This window comes from Emydura macquarii, unplaced genomic scaffold (assembly GCF_026122565.2).
Source record: "Emydura macquarii macquarii isolate MOO-44397 ecotype Brisbane River unplaced genomic scaffold, CSIRO-AGI_Emac_v2 contig_2897, whole genome shotgun sequence".
Lineage (NCBI taxonomy): Eukaryota > Metazoa > Chordata > Testudines > Chelidae > Emydura > Emydura macquarii.
The window spans coordinates 60,340,826-60,362,848 of record NW_027133034.1 but is presented as its reverse complement, the minus strand read 5'-3'; the positions used below and the strand labels follow the sequence as shown (position 1 = coordinate 60,362,848).

At 38.2% G+C, this 22,023-nt stretch overlaps 2 protein-coding genes across 4 annotated transcripts in view; one reads left to right on the top strand and one right to left on the bottom strand.

Moving 5' to 3' along the window:
* DHX29 (DExH-box helicase 29) overlaps positions 1-21,137 on the bottom strand; it is a 32,919-nt gene extending 11,782 nt beyond the window's left edge. For all 3 annotated transcript variants that reach the window (XR_010923780.1, XM_067568593.1, XM_067568592.1), the window contains exons 1-18: positions 20,836-21,137; positions 18,998-19,071; positions 17,405-17,518; positions 16,136-16,265; positions 15,330-15,469; positions 14,522-14,647; positions 13,358-13,484; positions 12,873-13,028; positions 12,025-12,190; positions 11,252-11,375; positions 9,708-10,310; positions 6,690-6,833; positions 6,405-6,581; positions 4,985-5,125; positions 2,473-2,617; positions 2,090-2,210; positions 1,399-1,483; positions 653-741 (exon numbers count right to left, since the gene is read on the bottom strand). Coding sequence is in view for 2 of the 3 variants with exons in the window: in XM_067568593.1 (XP_067424694.1) it covers positions 653-741; positions 1,399-1,483; positions 2,090-2,210; positions 2,473-2,617; positions 4,985-5,125; positions 6,405-6,581; positions 6,690-6,833; positions 9,708-10,310; positions 11,252-11,375; positions 12,025-12,190; positions 12,873-13,028; positions 13,358-13,484; positions 14,522-14,647; positions 15,330-15,469; positions 16,136-16,265; positions 17,405-17,518; positions 18,998-19,071; positions 20,836-21,025 (2,852 nt within the window). In the remaining variant the exon portion in view is untranslated. The remainder of the gene's footprint in view (positions 1-652; positions 742-1,398; positions 1,484-2,089; positions 2,211-2,472; positions 2,618-4,984; positions 5,126-6,404; positions 6,582-6,689; positions 6,834-9,707; positions 10,311-11,251; positions 11,376-12,024; positions 12,191-12,872; positions 13,029-13,357; positions 13,485-14,521; positions 14,648-15,329; positions 15,470-16,135; positions 16,266-17,404; positions 17,519-18,997; positions 19,072-20,835) is intronic.
* Positions 21,138-21,413: 276 nt separating this feature from the next.
* MTREX (Mtr4 exosome RNA helicase) overlaps positions 21,414-22,023 on the top strand; it is a 79,911-nt gene continuing 79,301 nt past the window's right edge. The window contains exon 1 of the mRNA XM_067568585.1: positions 21,414-21,653. Within this exon, the coding sequence (XP_067424686.1) occupies positions 21,541-21,653 (113 nt within the window). The 5' untranslated portion in view covers positions 21,414-21,540. The remainder of the gene's footprint in view (positions 21,654-22,023) is intronic.

The following is a 22,023-nucleotide window of genomic DNA, read 5'->3' as shown; positions in this document are numbered from 1 at the left end:
CACAGAAAGAGGGACAAAGCCTAAAAATGGAGTTTCACTACATCTTGGCTGGGGCTCTGGGCTGACCACAACAGACTATGCTTTAACCTTCATTTCTCTATGCTAACCAAAAGGACTTCCTATGCTGTTTTCCAATTGACTACCATTTTGAAAAGCTGTTTGAGTATCACTGTATATATTTGGTGAGGTGCATTACCCCTGAACAGTGTACAAGTCTCTATCAGGAGTCTGGCTCAGTTGCACTCTCTGAATGGAACTCACAGTGAGAAGCAGGAGTGCTGAAGCCCAGAGGTTCAGTCTCAGGAGACAACAACACTGCGTGGCATACCCTGAAGGAAGATTGGAGAATCCCCTTTGGTGTGCCAGACCCAGAAGGGGTCTCAACAGACTGTTCCAAAGCTAGGGCATGTCACAGATGCACAGGATCAGTGCTAACACCACTATTTGAAAATCAGTTGACTCATACCAAGCTGTAGAATGGCTTTGTGATTTGGATACACAATCACTAGCATGAGACCAATAAACTTACTTTTTTGGCTAAAGTCAGGATTTAAACCTAGATCTGAAGAGGTACAAACCTAGTGCAAAGTCCCTGGGGTATCTATTTCCAAAAATGTACACAACGCAAAGACTTAGGAAAATCAACCCTTACCTGTTTTCTTTTGTTCTCCCAGTGTCAATTACAAAGACAACATCTGGTATCGTAATACCTGTCTCAGCAATATTGGTTGCCAAAACAATCTGTAAATGAAATAGCCATACCTTTAGATAAATGAATTAAAAAAAATATAGTCCTTCCCTTACATTTCACTCCTTTAAACTCAGGTTTGGAGAGAACTTTGTATAAGTGATCCCTACTAAAATGTCTGGGAAGACTAAAGAGTTAATGGGGATCTTTACATGCTTTTGTACTAGTTTTTCATTTTACAATTGGTTTAAACGCTAGCTTGCACTTAAAGGTTGCTTGACTTTCTACTGAATAATTTGTCATTAACTAAAATAGCATTTCACAAGCTTACGTGTACAAAAGTGTACAAAATGCTTCAAGGAAAAAGATTCCTAAAAAAGGATTTTTTTTTTAGAAAGTGACAGATCAATTTTTATACAACAGAAAGATACAGCAAATAAAAAATTACTAAAAACTAAATATTCTTCTATAGTATATAAATGATTTAGTACGATGACAATCTTTTGAAGTTTATTCTTATCTGGCCCTGAACACCATGTTAATAGAGTAAAATGCTGTTTTGAGCAAGAGAATTTCAAAGACAATTTATGGTTGTATAATTTGTAAGGTTTTTATTAAGAGAATTCATAATCACAACAAAAAAGTATTTAAAGCAGACAGAGTAAGTAGAAGAATTATAATAGTGAATTTTATGTTTAAATATACCATACCTTCCTAACGCCTGAAGGGGGCAGTGTAAATGCAGCTGCTTGATCTTGAGTTGAAAGAATAGAATGCAGAGCTATTAACCTATGCCTGAGAGAAGGAGTTGTTATTCAACATTTAAGATACACTAGTCAACAACTGTTTAAATAAACCTAAGGTGATGCTGGTGAGTTGGAGAAAGCAAAGAGAATACACATAAATAATAAGATTTACATAATACTAACAATAAATGACAGTAAAATACCAAAGGAAAAACTGTGTGAATAATATTTTATATGGTCATTCTCCAGTTTGGTGGAGATGGGCAAAAAAAGGGTTTCTCCCATTATTATGCAAGTCTATGCTAACTCTAAACTATAGTGACAGTATTTGGCATGTGCAGCAAAAAGGAAGAAAGTGTAAGTCTTTATTTCAAAATTAAAATATCCAGAAACCCTTCACTGTTACAGCGAAGTCCATTTGGAGGAAAAAAGGCAATTTTGATTGTACAAGGATATAAATATTTACCACTGATGCTGAGTTTGAAAGGGAAATAGAAAAAGAAATGAAGATGGATCATGAAAACATACCTAGAGAAAAAAATTAAGTTATGTACTACATACAATTATCTTTTCCTGTCACACAAACAATCAATAATCAAGTCAGTAATCAAGATGAGAACACTACACATTTCTCAAATGAGAATGCTTTCATTACCTGTCCCTTGAGTTAAACCTTCTGTCAGTTGAAATGAGATCATATAACTGCTGGATGTGAGCAAGGCCTGGTAAAAAGATCAGCACAGCACCTTCTATGTTTTTGAACTGAGGACTTCTATCTGTAGGATATAATATAGAGACCTGGTTACAACGCTAGAAAAAAATTCTATTTGACATTTCCCTTGATTGACATGGGGGATGCTAATCTCTGATACCTGGAGGCATCCTGAATAGAAACGAAATCAAACATCCTTACTAGTACTAAGTATCAATAGGAAACAATAAGAAATCCATGAAGGCAAAGTCCCAAAATATGAGGAAAGGGATCATTGAAAGAATTTTAAAAAAATCTACAAACATTGTAAAAAAGTGACAATGTACCTAAGAAGGCAAGCAATTCCAAGATAAGGTCAAGGTTGATCTTGTAGGGATTCATGTAGAAGATTGCCTGCCGTGTACGATTGCTATACTTCTGATAGTGAGGACCCAAATCAACACCTGATCCAGACTGGAGTGGGACATATTCCTAAAAGTGAGAGAGACATTGGTAACATTAACTTTTTGCAAGAGGAAGGCAAGAAAGGTGAACGCACACATTTATGCCCTATAAGTGTTTTAGCTTCATTGTCCTGTAAGACAAAATACATACAAATTATATGACGTTATGACTGACATCATACAGTTTATTTTATAAGAAGAAGAAAAGTTTCACTTAGTTCATCTTGTCCATCCCCAGAACTCTCACAGGACCAAGGCTTGGCAAGCTGGTACTTTTTTCTTTTGAGGCTGCTATCATGTGCTCCAGAACCTCTACTTTAATTTAAAAAATAACAAGCAAGTCTCTAACCCTAATGGCTGCAAAATAAACCATGAAAATGTGAATTGAATGTAAGTTGAGGCAGCCATGTTTGTCTGAGGCCAGGTCTATACTAGAAAATTAGTCAGTTTAACTATGTTGGTCAGGGATATGAAAAATCCACATTGCTGAGAGGCATTATTAAGCCAACCTAAGCCTCAGCATAGATAGCGCTAGGCTGACAGAAAAATCCTTCCATCAATCTAGTTACCACCTCTCAGGGAGATGGATTACCTACATTGAACGGAAAACCCCTCCCGTCAGCATAAATAGTAGCACTACAGTAGCACATGGGTGTTATGTATTCACAAAGGCTCAAAGAGACAACCCATTGCATTCCGCACTAACTTCAGCCCCAAGTAGAGCCCTGTAGCTGCTGTAGTACTTTAAGTGTAGACAAGCCCTGACTTGGAGCTCAGAGATATGTGTTGCCCCATCTCAATGTGAGAATTCTTAAGTCTAATAATAATTTAAGTGCCACCAATGTCAACTATTTCACTACTAATCAAAGCATTAAGGAAGGAGAGGAACAATCATATTATGAAGATCTGCCCAATCTACTGCAGTGTTACATTTTGGGCAGTGACTGGGTGGTGCTCGGGAGAGTGCTACCATTTATTCTTCCTCTTTCTCATACGACACATAGAAAATTAGCCAGTGGAGAGAAGTGGAGCTTGGCGGGACATCTAAGCCTCACCAAGGGGAACTAATGCCACAAAGCCCTGCCAAGACATATGAGTCACACCTAGCAGGAGCCAACCTTGGAGCACGCAGCAGAGCATGTGGATGCTATTTTTGACATCTAGATAATCCGCTGTAAACGTCTCATTTTGGCATCCCAAGTGGAAGGAAGCAGCTTGGAAGAGGGATAAGGTTACATTAAGAGAAAAGACATGCTTCTCTTATATCTTTCCCTTTTCACTTATTTCCTTATTTATGTTATTCCTCTTCCCCTCCCCTTAGTTCATTTTCATAACTAGGTAGAAATGTTCAGGACTATATTCAAGAGCTTTGCCCAGTCTTTGCTTAAATGTATCAAGCATTGGGAGTGTGCACAAGATGTTGAAGGTACAATTTAACTGAGAATCAAAATTTAAAATGTAGCGACAGCAGGGCAGCCACAAATAATTGTTGATGAAGCCACCAGAACACACAGAGTTGATGACCCAGTAAGTTAATGACTATATGGTTTCATAACCATTGGAAATATCATAATTGTAAATAGCTAAATTAGTATTGTATTAATTATTATAATGATTTGATACTATTATGCAAATGGATCTACTGTAAAAAAAAAAAAAAAAAAAGAACAGAAAATATACTACTACTACTACTATATAAATTCATGGTATGCACACACCTTGAATACTACATGCAGTTCTGGACAGCTCATCTCAAAAATGATATATTAGAATTGGAAAAGGTGCATAGAAGGGTAACTATGATTAGATATGGAACAGCTTCTATACGAGGGGAGATTAAAAGACTGGGACTATTCATCTCAGAAAAGAGATGATTAAGGGGGATATGATAGAGGTCTATACAATCATGAATGCTGTGGAAAAAGAGAATAGGGAAGTGTCATTTACTCAGGTCACATAATATACAAACTCAGGATTAGCTAAAGAAATTAATAGGCGGCAGGTTTAAAAGAAAGTACTTCTAAATACAATGCAGTTAACCTATTGAACTTGTTGCCATGGGACACTGTGAAGGCCAAAAACATAACTGGGTTAAAAAAAGAATTAGATAAGTTCATGGAGGATAGGTCCATCAATGCCTATTAGCTAAAATGGGCAGGGACACAACCCCATTATCTGGGTGTCCCTAAACCTCCAACAGCCAGAAGCTGGGACTGGATGGCAGGGGATGGATCACTTGATAAATTGCTCTGTTCCATTCACGCCCTCTGAAGCATCTCGACCTGGCCACTACCAGAAAACAGGATACTGGGTTAGGTGGACCATTGGTCTGACCCAGTATGGCCATTCTTAAGTTCTTAAATAAGACAGTTAAAACAGAAAATACTTGTTTTACCTGATGCTTCGTGATTCCTCCTCCTTTGTTAGTAATATTTATTGTTATTTCTTCCTCTTCTTCCAAGAACTTCTGACAATATTCTGAGTCTTTCTCCAAAACATAACCAATTTCCTCAATAACATTTTCAACATGGAAAACCTACAAAATGAGTTTAAGAGAGGTAAATACAAAACTAAATTTACATCCTTTTTGTCTTTCTAAAGCACATACTCTTAGGATTGAAGAGGGAATTTCCCACAACGCTAGCGAAGAAAGAAGACCCCACCTTTACGGTGCACATTGTATGTTGCTTCTCAACATATAGTGCCACTCCCTTTTTTCTGCTCCTTCCTTTGAAAGTGCAAAGCAATATACAGCTGTTAAGTATCAATACCAGTGCTAAGGAACCCCCACCACCCACACTGTAGCTCATCGGTTTGTGAGGTGGAAGTAGGGGGAAAAAATCACAAGAATTGAGAGAGAAAGTTACATTAAGAGAAAAGACATGCTTCTCTTATATATCTTTCCCTTTTTTCCCCACTTGTTTCCTTATTATTTATATGCAAACAAAGTGAATCACATTGTTACTTTAGGAGCATATAAAAAAACTGAGCAAGACAGAAAAGCAAATTACAGCAGCAAGAAGGATAATGTTAGAGGCTTTGTCCTTCCAGATCACAGCTTTAACAATGCAACACAAAAAAAAATCATTATGGGCTATGTATTTAATGCACTGTATGTGGTATATTCAGAAATCCTGTAAATAGCATTTTAGTTATTTTACCTTTATTTTTCACAAATAAAAATGAAGTCAATAACAAGTAACAGTTAAACATAGTTGGTCATTTAATACTAGATAACTGGTACACTTATTTCAGCAACAGATATATATCAATCAGTACTGATGTGCAACAATTTGCATAAAATATTCCATATACACTGCCTTAACATGATTTGGCATCTCAAAGTTACTCAGTGTATTTGATTTAAAAAAAAAAAAAAAAAAATCTAATGTTAAAGATAAATTGTAAGAGGAGATTTTGAAATACTCACATTTTCCTCACCATCAGAGCCTAACACAAAGGAAAAGGGCAAGCCTCCGGGCCACAGAAACAGAAGGAACTTAAAACTTTATTTTCATTTACACTGGACAGCTTTTTAAAAATATGTACAATAAAAATGGAGTTTTTAGAATTTCTTTGGATGGTCTCAATTATAATTGAATTGTCAGAGGGGAAAACATGTAAATTCAAGTACAGAGTTCTGTTCTTAGGACAACTGAAGCCATCTTAAGATTTTTAAAAATAAAAAGGGCTAAAATGGCTTTAAATTCAGATGAAAGACTGTACATTCCCTTGCTGCTGTGGCAGATACAACTGGATGACATCTATTGTTGGAGCTTATTTGTGAGGATAGATATAAAGAAATATTTACCTACCTCAACAGGGTAACTCCTTCCTGAAATCCTTATAATGGGACAGTGGGTGAAATAGCTGGAAAACTTTTCACTGTCTACAGTTGCACTCATTAAAATCAAGTGCAGGTCTGAACGTTTATGCAAGATCTCCTTCAGAATAATTAACAAGAAATCAGACTGGACACTTCTTTCATGAACCTTGAATTAAAAGGATATAGAGAGTGAATTAGTCAGATATATATACAAGTAATTCCTAACAAAGGTTCTTCTACTTTGCTTCTGCACAAGTGTAAGAGAATTGCTAACCTCATCTACAATAACATGAGATACATTTGAAAGAAGACTGTTGTCCTGCAGTTTCCGAAGCAGAACTCCTGTTGTACAGTATAATAATCTAGTAGCTTCTCCTGCTCGGGATTCCATACGGATTTGATATCCACACAATGAATTCTACAAAATAAAATGTATGGCAATGGTTTAAAATACTAGATATACCACAGATACACAAATATTGAAATGAAAATTAGGCACTGGATTCAGGCACTGCATAAATTACTAGTAAAACAGCATGGTGGATTTTTCCAAATCCAAACAAAATTTGGCACAATTATTTGTCTCTAGATGATATAAATTAAGGGAGGCCCTGGACTAGAAAGTTAAGTATATTGACAGTTACCAATGAGGCAATTAGAATAGCACTTGTACAGCTCAGATAGAAAGTTTGCTATGACTGACTAATAAATCCTTACAAAGCCCACATATGGGGAAACTAAGGTAATGATTTTCTCAGTGTGCCTGAGTCGGCACCATTACTCTGGAGGGTCTGGCTTCCTCTTCTGCGTTTAGACCACTAAACCTACATCAGTCTAGCAGATGCATTGGCAAAACTGAATGGGAAAGGTTACATGGCACATGCCTGAATTACGCTCACTTCTAGTCACTGCTATTAATCCTATGTTTGTATTCACCAAGGCTATTTACAATATTTTAAAATATGAATGTCTACAAAAGCATACTACAGAATCCCACACTGATTCCTCAAACGGCAGTGCACTATACTGCCACTAGAACAAGAGGCGAGCCCTGGGAGCACACTCAGTAGTAGTCTGAAAGATTATATAGTTTCAATATAATTTTGAGGACTCTGTAGCCGCTGCTTAATTACAACTTAATATCATATTATACACCATAAACCCATGAACAAGTTCGCAGAAGTCTTCAAATGAAGACATGCCTTAATTACACTGAACTGGATTTATTCTAAATAGCTTGTTATTTCATTCTAAAAGGAATCTCTCTGAAATTTGCAAAGGCTTTAGGTTTAGACAGTGATAACGACTAGACAACTGATATCATGCAAGATAGTGTTTATTGAAGAAGATGCAAGTGAAAATAATACAGCAGCACCATTAAGAGATTAAGAGATATAAACCCTAAAAGAAAGTTCCTCAAATTAAGTTACTTTATTCACGTGGAACTTAATAAAGTCACTGTATTTGTCTAACTAATCTACAGGTTTATAGGAAATCACTTAAACCGTACACTCCTACCATGAAGCTTGGAACTTTTCCAGATGACCTATTCTACATGCTCTGAGAAAGCCACATGTTTGCAGCCATGTACATTAAGGTACATTTTATCATAGAATTTGTTTTTCCTGAATCCAAGCCAGTGTAAAAACTAAAGGTCTCCTGGCAATACTGTACAGACCTTCAGACAAACCACTAAGGAGAGCAACTTTAGTTAAGTATTCCTACTATAACCGAAAGCAGAGGTCCCAATCAGGATCAGAGGCACATCATGCTAGTCACTATCCAAGACAATTACACCATCTCTGCTCCTAAGAGTTTACAATCCAAAAAAATATTTAAACAATGATGCAGGCTATATTAAAAAGTAGAGATTAGGGAGATAGCTCAATGAAAAGGAATCAATCTGAACCTTTACTAAATCAATGGAAATACAACAAGAAGTTAGCTAAGGGGAAAAAAAAAACAAAAAAACAAAACTTCCCCCACTCCGCAATTACACAAAATTTGAGTCAAAACTGAAATGTGGAAGAACAGCTAAAACCAAGAAGTAAAAGAAGTTCAGATCAGTATCAAAGTTACTGGAGGCTTATCCAAGCAAACCTTTTGAGTTTCAGCTGCTGACAATTTAAAAAAAAAAAAAAAAAAAAGACATGAGGTGTGGCTCCTCAAAAAGTCATTACTTGTTATTTACTTCACACATATAAACTTTTATTCCTGTCATGGCATCTACTCACTTTATGATAAACCTTCATATACTACAGCAACTGTAAAAAGCTCTACTTTGTTTTCTGGTACTTTTAAGATAGAAAATTCAGAATCTAAGACCACAAGCTTACTTTAACCAGAACAATAGTTTAAATGGGGCTTTCAAAAGGTAAGAAGTTTGAAGATATAATCCCATAATACATTCTTCAATCAGAAGCACGGTTGACAATGTATTTTGATACACATCAAATTGATAAATCACTGTTACATGATTTAATTCACGTTGGTAAGTATACTTTTAAAAGTGGCTTATGAGAAGTAGGATGAAGTAACTTCTGCTGTGTTATTAAAAATTCCAGGATTTGAAGATAAAATCCAAAGAAAGGCTCATGTGAACAGAATGTAGTCACTAAACTCCAGTCCCAATTGGGATACTTGGGAAAATCATGATTAGCGTTCATTTGTGAAAACTATTCCCTGCACCTCACGTAATGAACATTGGAATTTCTTGAAACATGTTATTTCTGTAGGGAAATTAATAGTGTGAAGTTTTGTTTCTGATGGAAATGTATATTTTTGAGTATTGCATTTATTCTAAAAATAGTAAGAAATAAGTCAATGTTAAATATTTCTGTGCTGTTCATAAAACAAACATATTTTACTCTGAAGTTAGAACAATTTTTAAAATTTGTCTTCTTCCCTATTAACAGAGTTCATGTAGTCGTCTTGGCATCGTTCATTGTGAAAACCAAATATTTGTCAATAAGTTACACAGAAAGGGCAAATATATTTACTTTCAAAATAATATGACCATTTTACATTTTGTGGCTCTTCTGAACACGTGTTCCTACATTTGTTCAGGAGGGTGTTTAGAGAATTCACCTATGCTCATTATTAGTTAGTAATCTAGTGTCTAACAAAAAGCAAAAGGAAAATGCATTTTAAGACAAAGGAAAGAGATCTTTAAGTGAAATCATGCCAAACATCATTACGTGGGCAAAACTTCACTTCCACTATGTACAGAAAAATAAACTTCCTATACAACCAGCTGTCTAAGCCTTTAGCCATGAATCAAGTAGCATCTTACTCTTCCTCCAGGTCCAGTTTCACAGCCTAGTTCTTCACAAACTCTGGTTGCCAGACTCACTGCTGAGATTCTTCGGGGTTGCGTGCAGACAATATTACATTTACTTGATCCTTCCACATTTAGCAGCAAATCCTCCAACAAGAAATGGGGCACTTGGGTACTTTTGCCACTGCCTGTTTCTCCAGCCACAACTACCACCCGATGCTTTTTAAGAGTTTCTATGATTGAATGTCTGTGTTTAAACACAGGTAACTGTTGTCTCTCCTTCAAAAATTTCTGGTATCTGGAGGAACTTTGAAGTTTTTTAAACAGGATCCTCACAGGTTCCAAATCATCTGTGATTGTGGTGTCAAGAGAGAGTCTGGTGAAGTCCTCTTCTGAAACTAAGTTTTCCCAGGAGTCCTCAGGGTCTTCTGATACTTTGGGTGTGTTTTCAGATTGCTGCTGTTGCTGCTGCTGTTTGAGTTTGTTTAACAATTTAGCAATAAAGTTATCACGAGGTTTGTTCGTTTCTAACTTGCTTTCTTCTTCCTTTTTCTTTTCAGTTTCACTCCATTCTAACCAAACATCTCGGTATAAGGGAGGCAGCAATTGATGGACTGACTTGAGAGAAAACACAGAAAAAGTGACAATATGTATTATTCTGTAGTTTAGCTGACATTTCACCTACAAATCAATTTGAAAATTCTAGAAGTCACCTTAAAAAATCTTTAAGAAATAACAGACTATACCACTGATCCAAATACTTAAAAATTTCCTTTCTATAGATCAAAATTTTAATCCCTGTCTTCAGAGTCTGTTTGGGTACTTTCTCGGACAACATTTTTATTTGAGCGCTCAAATTTTCCCTTAAATATGTTGCTAGTATTCAATTGCTAAAGAATTATTAGTTTTCCCAAATCCTACTTTTAGAATACAGATATATATTTAAAAAAAATATATACATGAAACTTAAGAAGTACCAGTTATTTCAACAGACCATATTAAACAAATGTACAATAGGGATGTTTAAAGGCGTTTTGGTCTTACATTGTCACAAGGATTGTTTGTCAACTAATTGACTCTTCGATTAAATGAAAATATTAAGTTTTTTATACTTATTCTACAACCATACTGCTGAACAGTAGACAGATCATTTCTCATATTATCAAAAACTACTTAAATACCAGACCTCACTAATTCTCTCTAATTAAGCAAGTTCAACAAATAAAGATGGGGGGAAAGCAACTTAAAAGTTATCTATTTGAAACCATGTTGACCATCTGTTTCTAGCTGGGGGGAAGTGCAACGGGTAGCAAATGTTTTAAACTTTTTCCAATATTTTACTCATCCCACAACATGAGATCTTGCCACATGTTGCAGTCTCACATGATTATGTTTATCACTTTCAGTAAGGACCAGTGAATATGTAATTTACAGGGAGAAGTTGAGCTTAGAAAACCTTTACTGATTCAGATTTTTAAAAGATGAATATGGGTATTATATTTCAGCAAATAAAATCTAAATGTGAAAATCCTAAGCATCTAGTGTAGTGAAAATCTTACCTGTCCTTTGACTAAATGATAGAGAGCCAATGTAGCAGCCAGATGCTGAGCTTGCATGCTATCTTCTGTCAGGATTGTAGGACACACTGCCATTATATCATCAGCTGATTTGGTAACCCTAACCCTTCAAAGATAGGAAAAAAAGAGTTCTATAAAATCATATTTCAGACAGACATTTCTAGTCGCTAGTCAGGTGCAGCATTAAGTCTACTATTTTATTTTTGCTTAGTATGTAAAATGTAACATTCAAATAAGTGGAAACTGAAGGTTATCAGACAAAATATTACATAAATAAAAATCTAACTGTGAAGGGCTCAACATAAAACAAAGAAAAAGCATAGCAACAGGTTTATGGAACTGATCTCTACCACAGACTGCAATAACCTGTAGGGTTGTTTGTTTTTTGAAACAGCAAAAGCAAGCAGACCCAAACCATCTTTGATAAAACTAAAGTGATCTACTCAAGGAAACAAACATTTATCTAGATGATGTGGGCATTATTGCAAAATGCTGTAGGAAAGCTACCCATCTGTAGAGCTGGGTAAAATTTTTCAACTAACATTTTTTTCAGTGAAAAATGCATTTTCAGTGACACTGATTTTGCGAATTTGTGTAAAATTCATCAAATTGCTTCATTCAAAAAAAAAAAAAAAATTCCAAAAAAACCTTATTCTAAATACGTAAATTTAGAGTCATTCAATTAAATGGAAGCAGCTAGAGTTGAGATAGTTAAATGAATCAGTAGAAAATTTAGCTTTACTAGAAGTACATACCTACATTTCCAATATCTACCCACCGGAACTTTTTCAAAAGAAGGATTTGGACTCTTGGGAAAATTTTTCCTGCACCAATCGATCAAAAACTGTTTGGGAGATTTACCAGTCCAACTTCGAGCAGTGTAGTCAAAATTCCTTACGTCTCGAGGTTCTCTCTTTTTCACTGCAATGGTAGAACAAAGTTTACATTATTTTAGATGTCCACATGGAGGGTCCAAACATTCTTAATTCTTGAATGAACCTAAAGTAATTTTCTCTTGACCTAAGCATTTTTACTAGAAAGTAAACATTTTTACAAAGACTCTGCTGTTATATTTAGTACTGATCCTAGTCACTATCAGATAGAGAATACTGGCCTGATTCAGTATGGCAACTCCTATACTTAATCTTAACTATAGCAAATCTGGCACTCTGCTATAATTCTTACCAAGAACACTACATTTGAGCTTAGTGGTTACAGAAACAATATAGGATACCACCACTATAAAAATATAATAATGTTATATTTAAACAATAGTCAAAGGTTTCAAACACTGAGCTCTTCGGTGATGCAGTGAATCAGTGCACTAGCCTTCCATCTATAGGAAGATGTATTCAAATCACGATCTAACTCATAAGTGACAATCAGTGGCAAAAAAAAATATCTTGAAAGCTGCTGTGCTACAATCAATATAGTCCTTTTAAAATCACCTGGGAAGTTAAGTTGGCCCATCCTACCGTCACTGTAATCCAGGGCTCGGGGTCCCAGAGCATACAGAAGAATGTACAATCCAGGAACTTTACAGATCTTTAGTTAACTGGAGTATAGTAAATGAAGTTTGTGTGGTACTTAATTTCAATCATACCTTTCTCTTCCTCTGAAGAAGTTCCAGATTTTTCAAGCAAATTCAGGTTCAAAGTAGCTTCAGAAGGCAAAAGAGATTTTTTCTTTTCATTTTGTTGTTGGTTTGAAATTTTTATAGCTGGATTAAACACGGGATGTTCTTCTAGTGCTGTCATTTCTGCAAAACAAAACAGATGCTGGTTGTTCTTATTAAGTGTTGATCACCCATCTTTTGAAAATGTGACAGGTGAGGCAGCCAGAAATTCACTCAGTAAAATGCACCCAGTAAAATCAGTTACTTTTCAAAATCTTGGGCCACAAAAAAAAGATAAATTCCTAAAGGTCTGCAATTCATGCAATGATATGAAACCAGTTAAAAAGGTACTTAAGTATCATTTTAAGGAGATTTTTCCTAATAGTAGATAGATATACCAGCAACAGTGTGACTATCCAATTAAAAGTGTAAGTTTATTAGGCAAAAGGTACAGATAATTTGAATGTCCCTACCCTGCTGAATTCTTCTTATTTTTTCTTGTGCCACCTTCTGGCCTTGCTTGTCTTTGTCTTGCTTGGAGGAACTTGCCTGTTCCTTTGCTTCCAAAAGCTTTGCGGCCAAATGCAAATATCTTTCATTCTGTTCCAAACAAGATCATTGGTTACGTCCTGGATATTTTGCAAGTGAAATTTATTACAAATTACATAATAAAGCATATGCCCCTCTCCCTTCCCTACAAACACAATACTTATATGAAATAAATCAGCAGTTCCCAAACTGTGGTACACAGGCCACCTCCCAATGGTACATGTCCACCAACTAATTAAGGCCTGGTCTACACTTACCGCGAAATTTGGTGGCAGTCGATGGAAGATACGCAAGCTACATAGAGTAGCTTGTGTATTTCCTGTCAACTTCCTAAATTCTAATGAGTTTGCTGCGCTGGGTCTCCACTTCCGCTCAATCGATCTGAATTCACTGCCGTCAGTGAAGACATATCCTAAGACTGCAGAATTCTTTTTAAAAATTGTTTCAATCTGCCATCTCAGATGGGGTAAGTTTATAACGCATTTATTAATATTTTGCAAGACTACAACTTTTTATATACATTGCTATGTTATTGATACAATGTGTTTTAATTACACTTGGGTTTTAAGACAGTTTTCATACATAGTCTGTTTATAAAAAATAGGTGGTGTACTACAGGTGGTGGCGTTTTATGTTGGTGGTGCACAACATGGTAGAGTTGGGAACCGCTGAAATAAATCTTTTTGCGAAAGAATGAACAATTCTAATTTCATGAATAAAAAACATAAGGCTAAGTATTACTTTCCACAAGAGTGGTAATGGAAAACAACAGTTGTCCCATGTGTTTAAGCCTCACATGGGACTGCATTTTTCTTTCTAGCACTATGCAGCAAATGTTTTGCACTCAACACAAAAACGAACAGGGAAAATGACTTAGGAAGTATCACTTCTAGAAAAGCTGGGTTTTTTTTTTTTAAATCCTCCTCTTTCTGCCTGCAATGCTATCATATCTACAAAAACTAAAACAAACAATGATTAAGTCAGTTATTCAGCCCTTGATTTTACACAGACGCATACAATAGAGCCAGAGTTTACAGCTAAATACCACATGAGAGAAAGACTCCTAGATAAATTGCTCTCCAGCTTACAGGGTCAAACTTTTCCTCATCTTCTGAGTTTTTCACAGACTCGCTTTTCTCATCATCACTCTGCTGCTCAGCATACTGCAGAATCCATTCCTTCATACTCATCTTTTTGTCTTCTCCGGAATTTCTCTGTTAGGAAAAAATACCACAATTAAAAAAGATAACTGTAAAGGAAACTGAAAAGGTTTAATGGCGGTTTTGGGCAATATTTGAGAAATGTTGCTTGAAATTCAAAACAATTAAAAAAATGAAGATGCTTCTCAAATCAGGCAAAACATCACACAATTTATATACATGTGCCTTTTTGATATTGAGATAAAAGTTTTACAACTACTATGGGGGAACAGGGATGGGAGGGAGAGAGGGTTATGTGGGGAATCTTGATTAAGATTTAATAGCTTGTGGAATTGGACTTCTAAGCCACAGAGGCAAATGGATATAGGCACAAATCAATAAAAACTTATGTCCAGATGTATGTGGTGTTCTGTAGATTACAGCAGATAAACAGAATTAATGGATTGGGGGGGCTGCAGAGTAGGAGATTTAACTATACTGGGACTTAGTATTTCTCCCACAAGTCAAATGTTACCACCAAAACTTCATAAGCCTTTCATTTTTTGAGCTTCAAGGAAAAATTACATCTTTACAACCATTCCACTCTAGTGAATAGGAATCCTTCTTCATAATTTAAATTACTGAAGACAAAGAATCGGATTTTCAAATATGTTTTATGTTGACATAACTCTGCTCCTACTAAAGTCAGTGGGAGTTTAACCATTTGAAAACTCCTTCCCATAATTCCTCAAATCACCTTTATTTCAGGGCCATCTTCCTTCTTTTTGTTGTTTGGTAACTGAGGAGTTTCACACTGTGGCACAGGAGAACGGAATTTTGCTCTAGGTATGTGTTGCTCTTCTTCAAACTGCTGACTGAATCCTTCAGGTAATGCATCTTTAACATAAAATGTAATTCTAGGTCATGGAAACAATTAACTGAAGATACTTTCAACAGCACTAGATGCAAACTAAAAATAAGAAATAAACATCATGTAGGACTGTAGCAAACCCAGGTTTTGATATTAACCTGAGCAGATGCTGATTTCTGCTTATTATACCCATTTTATAGATTCAAAAATGGAGGCAGAGAGAGATGACATGACTTGCCCAAAGTCACTCAGAAACTCCACAGCACAACTAGAAAAAGTAGCAACTCCCAGTTATCTGTTCAATTTACTAATCCTATTCAAATAAACTGTTACTACTATGTATCACTCCCATACCACTGGGGTTGCTATTGCTCTTGCTCCTGTACAACAGGATCAAATTAAAACAGACCACCTGTAATTCACATTTTGTCTGTTCAATTAAAGATATTATCTCACCCAACTAGCCGTTTTCTATGCCATATTTTTCTGCAAACAGTTCTTCTGGAGAATACCAAATAGTATAGCTAGCGAAAGGAAATGGAAAAAGGGAAACCCTTGCTCTTAACAATAAGTGGTACCATACACTGTCATAGTCACTAAAAGCAGGACAAAAACTTGCTCAATAGAAATCAGTTAGAAAAGATTCAAAAGATTTTGGCACCTAAACGTTACTTCTCAGGCATGATGCTTACCATCAGAAAGGTTTAAACAAAGCCAGTCAAGTGCAGAGTGAAGATCTCCACCATACAAAATTGTACTTTTCATAGCTTCCTCAATGTCCTCAGTCTTAAAAGAGAATCTTTGCAAAGCCATATATACATCCTACAAATAAAGATAATTAGAATATTTAAAAAGGAAATTGATTTTAGCTGTGAAAATTACACCAATTTAGAAAAAGGTTTGTAAAATTTTGAAAAGATAAGAAATTCGGTATGAAAAAGATGCAAATTGCAAAGGTACAGGCATCAGAAAGAATACTAAAGAACAAACTAAATTCACTATTTAAGATTAGTGTTAAATCCCATTTAAAATAAAAAAAATTCACAAACCTAACCAACCAGAAAGACAAGGATGGAAATCTCGAACAATGATCCAAAGATAGCAGTGTGATGAGCACAGTCCCATACCACCCCCAGCTTTTGCAAAGGGGAGTGTTCCGTCCCTGGATCCTGCTTGAACACTCCAGCTTTTGATTATTGGATATCTGATGGGAGTCAAGCATTTGTCCCATCAACCTGTCGGAAGGGAGCAGGAGTTTGTTTCTTCGCTCTCACATCTAGGTTTCTTGGTTAGTGTGAGTGGGAGGAAACAACTACGCTATTCTTTCTCCAGCCTCTTGTCTGCTATGGAGGAAGAGTCTCTGGCAATCTATCCCTCCCCTCAGCCTCCATTTCAGTCCTCTTCTCCAGTGTAAGTTTAATGTGTCCCACCCACAGCCACTCACTGTGTTCCCAAACATGAGATTGACATGTTACTTCACAGTTTTATTACTCCCCATAGGGATCTGAATTGCAGCAGTGAAGGCACTAGAACCGTATAGCATGCTCAGGAAAACATTGCAGTTTGGAAGGTTCTTTGTCATGGTAAGCACCAGAACTTCTTAAAATGAAAGCTTAAATTCTGAAAAAATAGGTGGTTCATGGTCAGACTTGTCAAGAAGAGCTTCCCACTCACCACTGGAGTTTTCAAGCTCTCTTATGTCCACTTAAATTATTGCTTATTTCACCTCATACCTAAGCATCTTCAACTATTGACTTACATTGGCAAGGACATTTAATTGGCCAATTATATTTGTTATCTGAGTTTTTAAAGACTTTTTTTTTTTTTAAACAAAATTACATTGTGTAGTAAAATGAGAAAACTTGGCTTACAGCAAATACTAAACTAAAAAAAAGTGACCAAAAAGTAACCTGATTTTTTACTGAATATTGATCCAGAGGAAAAAAAGATTTGCACTTCACCTGTAATTTTTTGGCAGTAAGTCTTCTAGAAATCATTCCCTTGTCATCACTTTGCTTTTTGTGCTCATTGATTACTCCAATAATTCTTTTTTCCAAGTTACTGTTAATCACTACCTGTGGAGACAAACACTAGTCACTATAAACTAAAAATCTTACAAATTCTAAAATACACTATGACAACATCAGAGACAGACAAGAAAAAAAGAGGCAGGAAGATAGAAGACACCTTACTCTCAAAACTCTTTGTTTTTCCAATTCTTGACTATTCAAGAATATCTTTCTTAGATGCATATTGGACAAGATACTAGCAGAAGAATGAATATTCTCTCTTTTTTAAAAGTTATGCTGTGCTTTTACCTAAATGTGGGGAAAGTTTTCTCTGTTAAAGGAGGGGGCCTATTTTGCTTTTAGGGAAATGCAATTTTTTCACCTGAGTGGAAGCCAAAAGAATCTTTCTGACCAAGTGAAAAAAAACCCCAAAGACAAAGAACTAGAACTAAAAAATATAAAATAAAAATCTGTCAGCAACTGGAACATACAGAAGCTCTTAATGAGGTTTAAGCAAGAGAAATATACAGATCTGCTTGAGCACCACTGAAACTTTTAAGTGAGACCTGGGCCTCCAGCTTAAATTTAAAGTTTTGCTTTTAATATAAATCAAAACACACAACATTCAGCTCCAAAACAGAGCAGGCAGTCAGCAACTGAATATTGCAGATAACTGCTTTATAACTGGCTCTGTGAAATAACCAAATGGACTCAGTTCCGTTCCTACTTTGCTCCCTGGCTAGCAGTCTCTACAGACTCAAACAGTTCAAAGGATGTGGAAAATGAACTATCTTCTTACCCCAAGAAATAGAAGAAGCGGTTTCAGCTAACAAGAACATGGCTTTCCTAAAGAATTAATGTAATGTCCTATACCAACCAGATTGCTCAAATCATAATATTGTATTAATTTTGTGTCAAGACAAGTTGTGACATGATTTTTGACATGTGACAACACTAATTTGAAGAAAACACTGTCAACACAAGTGACTTGATCAAGCCAAAATATCTGGGTATTTTCAACATCCTTAGAATACCAGTAATTTGTAGACTATGGACCAAATCCTGCTTGCCCTTAATCTCCATGGCAATCTTATTGAAGCTGCTTATATAAAAGGATTAGAGCCTACACAGGTAGCAAAATCCTGTCATGGTCACCAACTTTATGTCCATGAGAGACAAAAGTCCTAAAAAAGAAAACCACCCCAGCACCAAAAGAAACTGGTTTTGCACAGCTCTTTGGCAGGCAATATATTTTCATAATATACCAAAGTTAACGTCAGATATAAAATATTTTAAAGTTCACAGAATTAATTATATTTTAAATCAGATAACAGTTTCTTCATAATGAAAATACTAATATGTCTCGACTATTTTCTTGAAGCTGCTCCACCCTTCACATAAAACTCATCAGAATGGATGTCTGCAGATTTTTATGTCTAATACTCTTTCATGGGCTATAGACTAAATAACAATTAAGAATTTTTTTCCCGTTAGAATTAGGTATTAGGAAGAATTAAGCTGTTTTTGATTCAAAGACATACTCACTTTAAGAATAGATTTATCCAGACTTGCAGCAGCACTAGAATCAGATGTAGAACCAAAACTGTAGGTTTTTGGGCCTGCAACATTACATATAAACATTACTTAAGTGAGCAAAACAGATAGGAATATAATTTAAATGACCTAAAGCAGAACACATGGTCTGACTACAGTATTACAGAAGGCAAATATTAAAACATTTTTGATAAATAAATGGACATATCCAATCCTTAAGTAACTTCATTTCAGTAGTTGCTTGTAAATTAATACATGTTTCAGTTAGAGGATTTATTGCAACTGAAGTTCTTCAGCATACTATGGCATATGGTTTGACTGGAATTCCATAGTATGGTAGACACATTACCTCTGGCAAAGCTTTCTAGTATTATAATCTTCTAGATTACACTTTCTGTTCACCTCCCTATTCCAGAGTTCACTTTACATATGGACTATGTAAATTAAGACATATTACTCAGATCTGCTCCCTGTATGTATTCTGTCCCAAGTGCAAAAACCTGCAGTCTGTTTGCTTAACATCGCAAGCTACCAGGATCACCACTTCAATGCTCTGCTCTCTAAACTTGGCTCCCTATTGAACAAAGAGTCCATGTTTAAGATATGCATCCTTGTTATCCACAGCTATCTATGGAATAAGAGACTGCTTCTGTGACATTTCAGGTAGACCAATAAAGGGAGGCTCACGCATGTAAGTTACAAAACTTTCACAAATACTGGACCTTGACTAGAATTCACTTCCTCAAGGACTAAGAATGACCTGAGAGCTAAACATATTCCAAACTAAATGCCCAATTTGTTGGTTTAGTTTTCCATCATGTTCTTCATATTTATAGAAACATACAATACTTCTATTCACAGAAAATTCTTTCAAAAAGTTATCCTCCTAGTGGCTAGGAAAATCACAAGATATTATTTATATTTTTAATTGAAAGGTACTCAGATACTAACTACAGCAATAGAAGCCCTGTAACTCTACAGCTCAATAGATCTGCAAATTTTACTGACTAAAATTTTTACTACTTTTTACTTCTATGAGCCCTGGAAAGCCAGCACAGTCAGTGGAAAGTGAACTGGATACTATTCCTTCTTATGTTGCACCAGAAATGTTTTCTCCTGGACCAAGTTCTGGCCCCAGCAACACTTGCGTAACTCCACAGAAAACAAAAGGGCTGCAGAGGTATCAAAGAGGATGACACTGACTGCAGCAGTGTTGCCAATTCATATGGTAGTGGAAGCTCTTGCTCTTCTTAAATCCCCAGCTTCTTTGACAATGACTCAGTGTCAATTCTCATTTAACAGAAGCGTTGAGCCTTCATGGTTCTGGATGGAAATCTGAACCCTAAAGGCAACCCCCACCTCCGAAGTTTGTTTTTTATTGGAAGTATTGTGATTTTTCGGTCAATCACATGCCGTGTGCCTGTGTCCCCAGCTCACGATTTTGGAACGCCGGGAGCTGCCAGTGCCGCAATGAGGCATACAACAAAGAGGCGCCCAGGCCAGCTCTCAGTGACCCGGGAGTCCCCAGCAGCGGCACTGCCTAAACCAGTCCTAACGCGTCTCCCGACGACACCCCCGTGCTCTTGGCCGGAGGGTGGCCGCCCCAGTCTCCGCAGCTGAAGGGGATTTAGCACCGGGCAAGGTGCGGGGCGGGCAGCGCCGGAGGGACCAAAGCAATCCCCGGCCACTACAGCTGGGGACCCGCGTCCGAGCCTCCCGCTAACTGCAGCGGCCTGTGGGGCAGGGAACGGCGGCGCCGAGGGGGACAGGCGAGCAGGGCCGTGCACCGGGGAGGGGGACGGGAAGAGAGGGTCTCCCGCCAGCGCTACCTTGCTTGACGCGGGGCTCCTTGTTTACCAGGACCGGCCTCGCGGCGGGTCTCCTACCCGCAGCCTCCCCGGCGGCTCCGGACTCGGCAGCCGCTTTAGCTCTGGCCGCCGCGGTAGCCGCGGACACGGCGGCGTGAACGGCCCCGGCCCCCGCGCCGCCCCCCTTGTGCTTCTTGTTCTTGCCGCCCATAGCGCCCGCAGCAGTAGGGGCGCCCCCTCCGGAGGGGACCGCAGCCGGCCAGCTCCACAGCCACACAGCGCCGGCGGCAGGGCCGGGGAGAGCGCTACATCCGGGTATTATCACTCAGTCAGACACAGCCAATCAGAGCCCCACGGGGCGCTGCTCGTAGCTCTATTCCGATTGGCCAGCGGCGCCCGCACGCTTGCCGGAAATCCTCACTCTATGGTCCCTGCCGACACTTCCGTCCAAAGGGCAAAGGTCACGTCTGGGCGCTGATGGCGCCGCGATGTATTGTGGGAATGCTTGTGCCTGGAAGCGTGGTGGATTGTGGGAGAAACGCCTCTTCTCTTCCCCTTAGGGGCGCCGCGCGGGATTTCCTTTCCCAGGCTGCTTGGCTGGTGCCGGGCGGGCGCCGCCGACTTCTAGCCCCTTCCGGCGCAGTGCAGTGTCAGAGGCAGGCGGAGGGGGGGCTGTGCAGTGCCGTGCCGTGCGCGCGGGGCACTGTGGGAAAGGCTGGGGGCAATATGGCGGACGCTTTTGGAGACGAGCTGTTCAGCGTGTTCGAGGACGATGCCGCCGCCTCTGGGGCCAAGAAGAAGGGCAAAGCAGCCGCGGCCGAGGCGGCCAGCCAGGCGGGGTGAGGGATTGGGCGGCGCGGCCGTTGCTGAGGTAGCAGGTGGCACAGCCCGATAGGCGGGAGTCGGTAGCCTAGACCCGGGAAACGGGCCGTGGTTTTGCCCTCGGTGTGAGCCTCGCCTCCCCTCCCCTCCCCTCCCACCGGCCCGCAGTGCACGCGCTGCGGCCGGGCCTGCGCTCGTCACTATGGCGGGTCCCGGCAGGCAGCGCTGCTTTCCCTTCGCCTGGTTAGGCGGTGCTGAGGGTTGTTTATACCCGTGCGGAGCGGGGAGCCTCTTGCCGCTGTGGGGTTAGTGGGGATTTGCATCGATGTGGGGTTTTGGCCACCGTACGCTCAATGAAGTGCTGACACATGGTTTCTCCCCCAGACA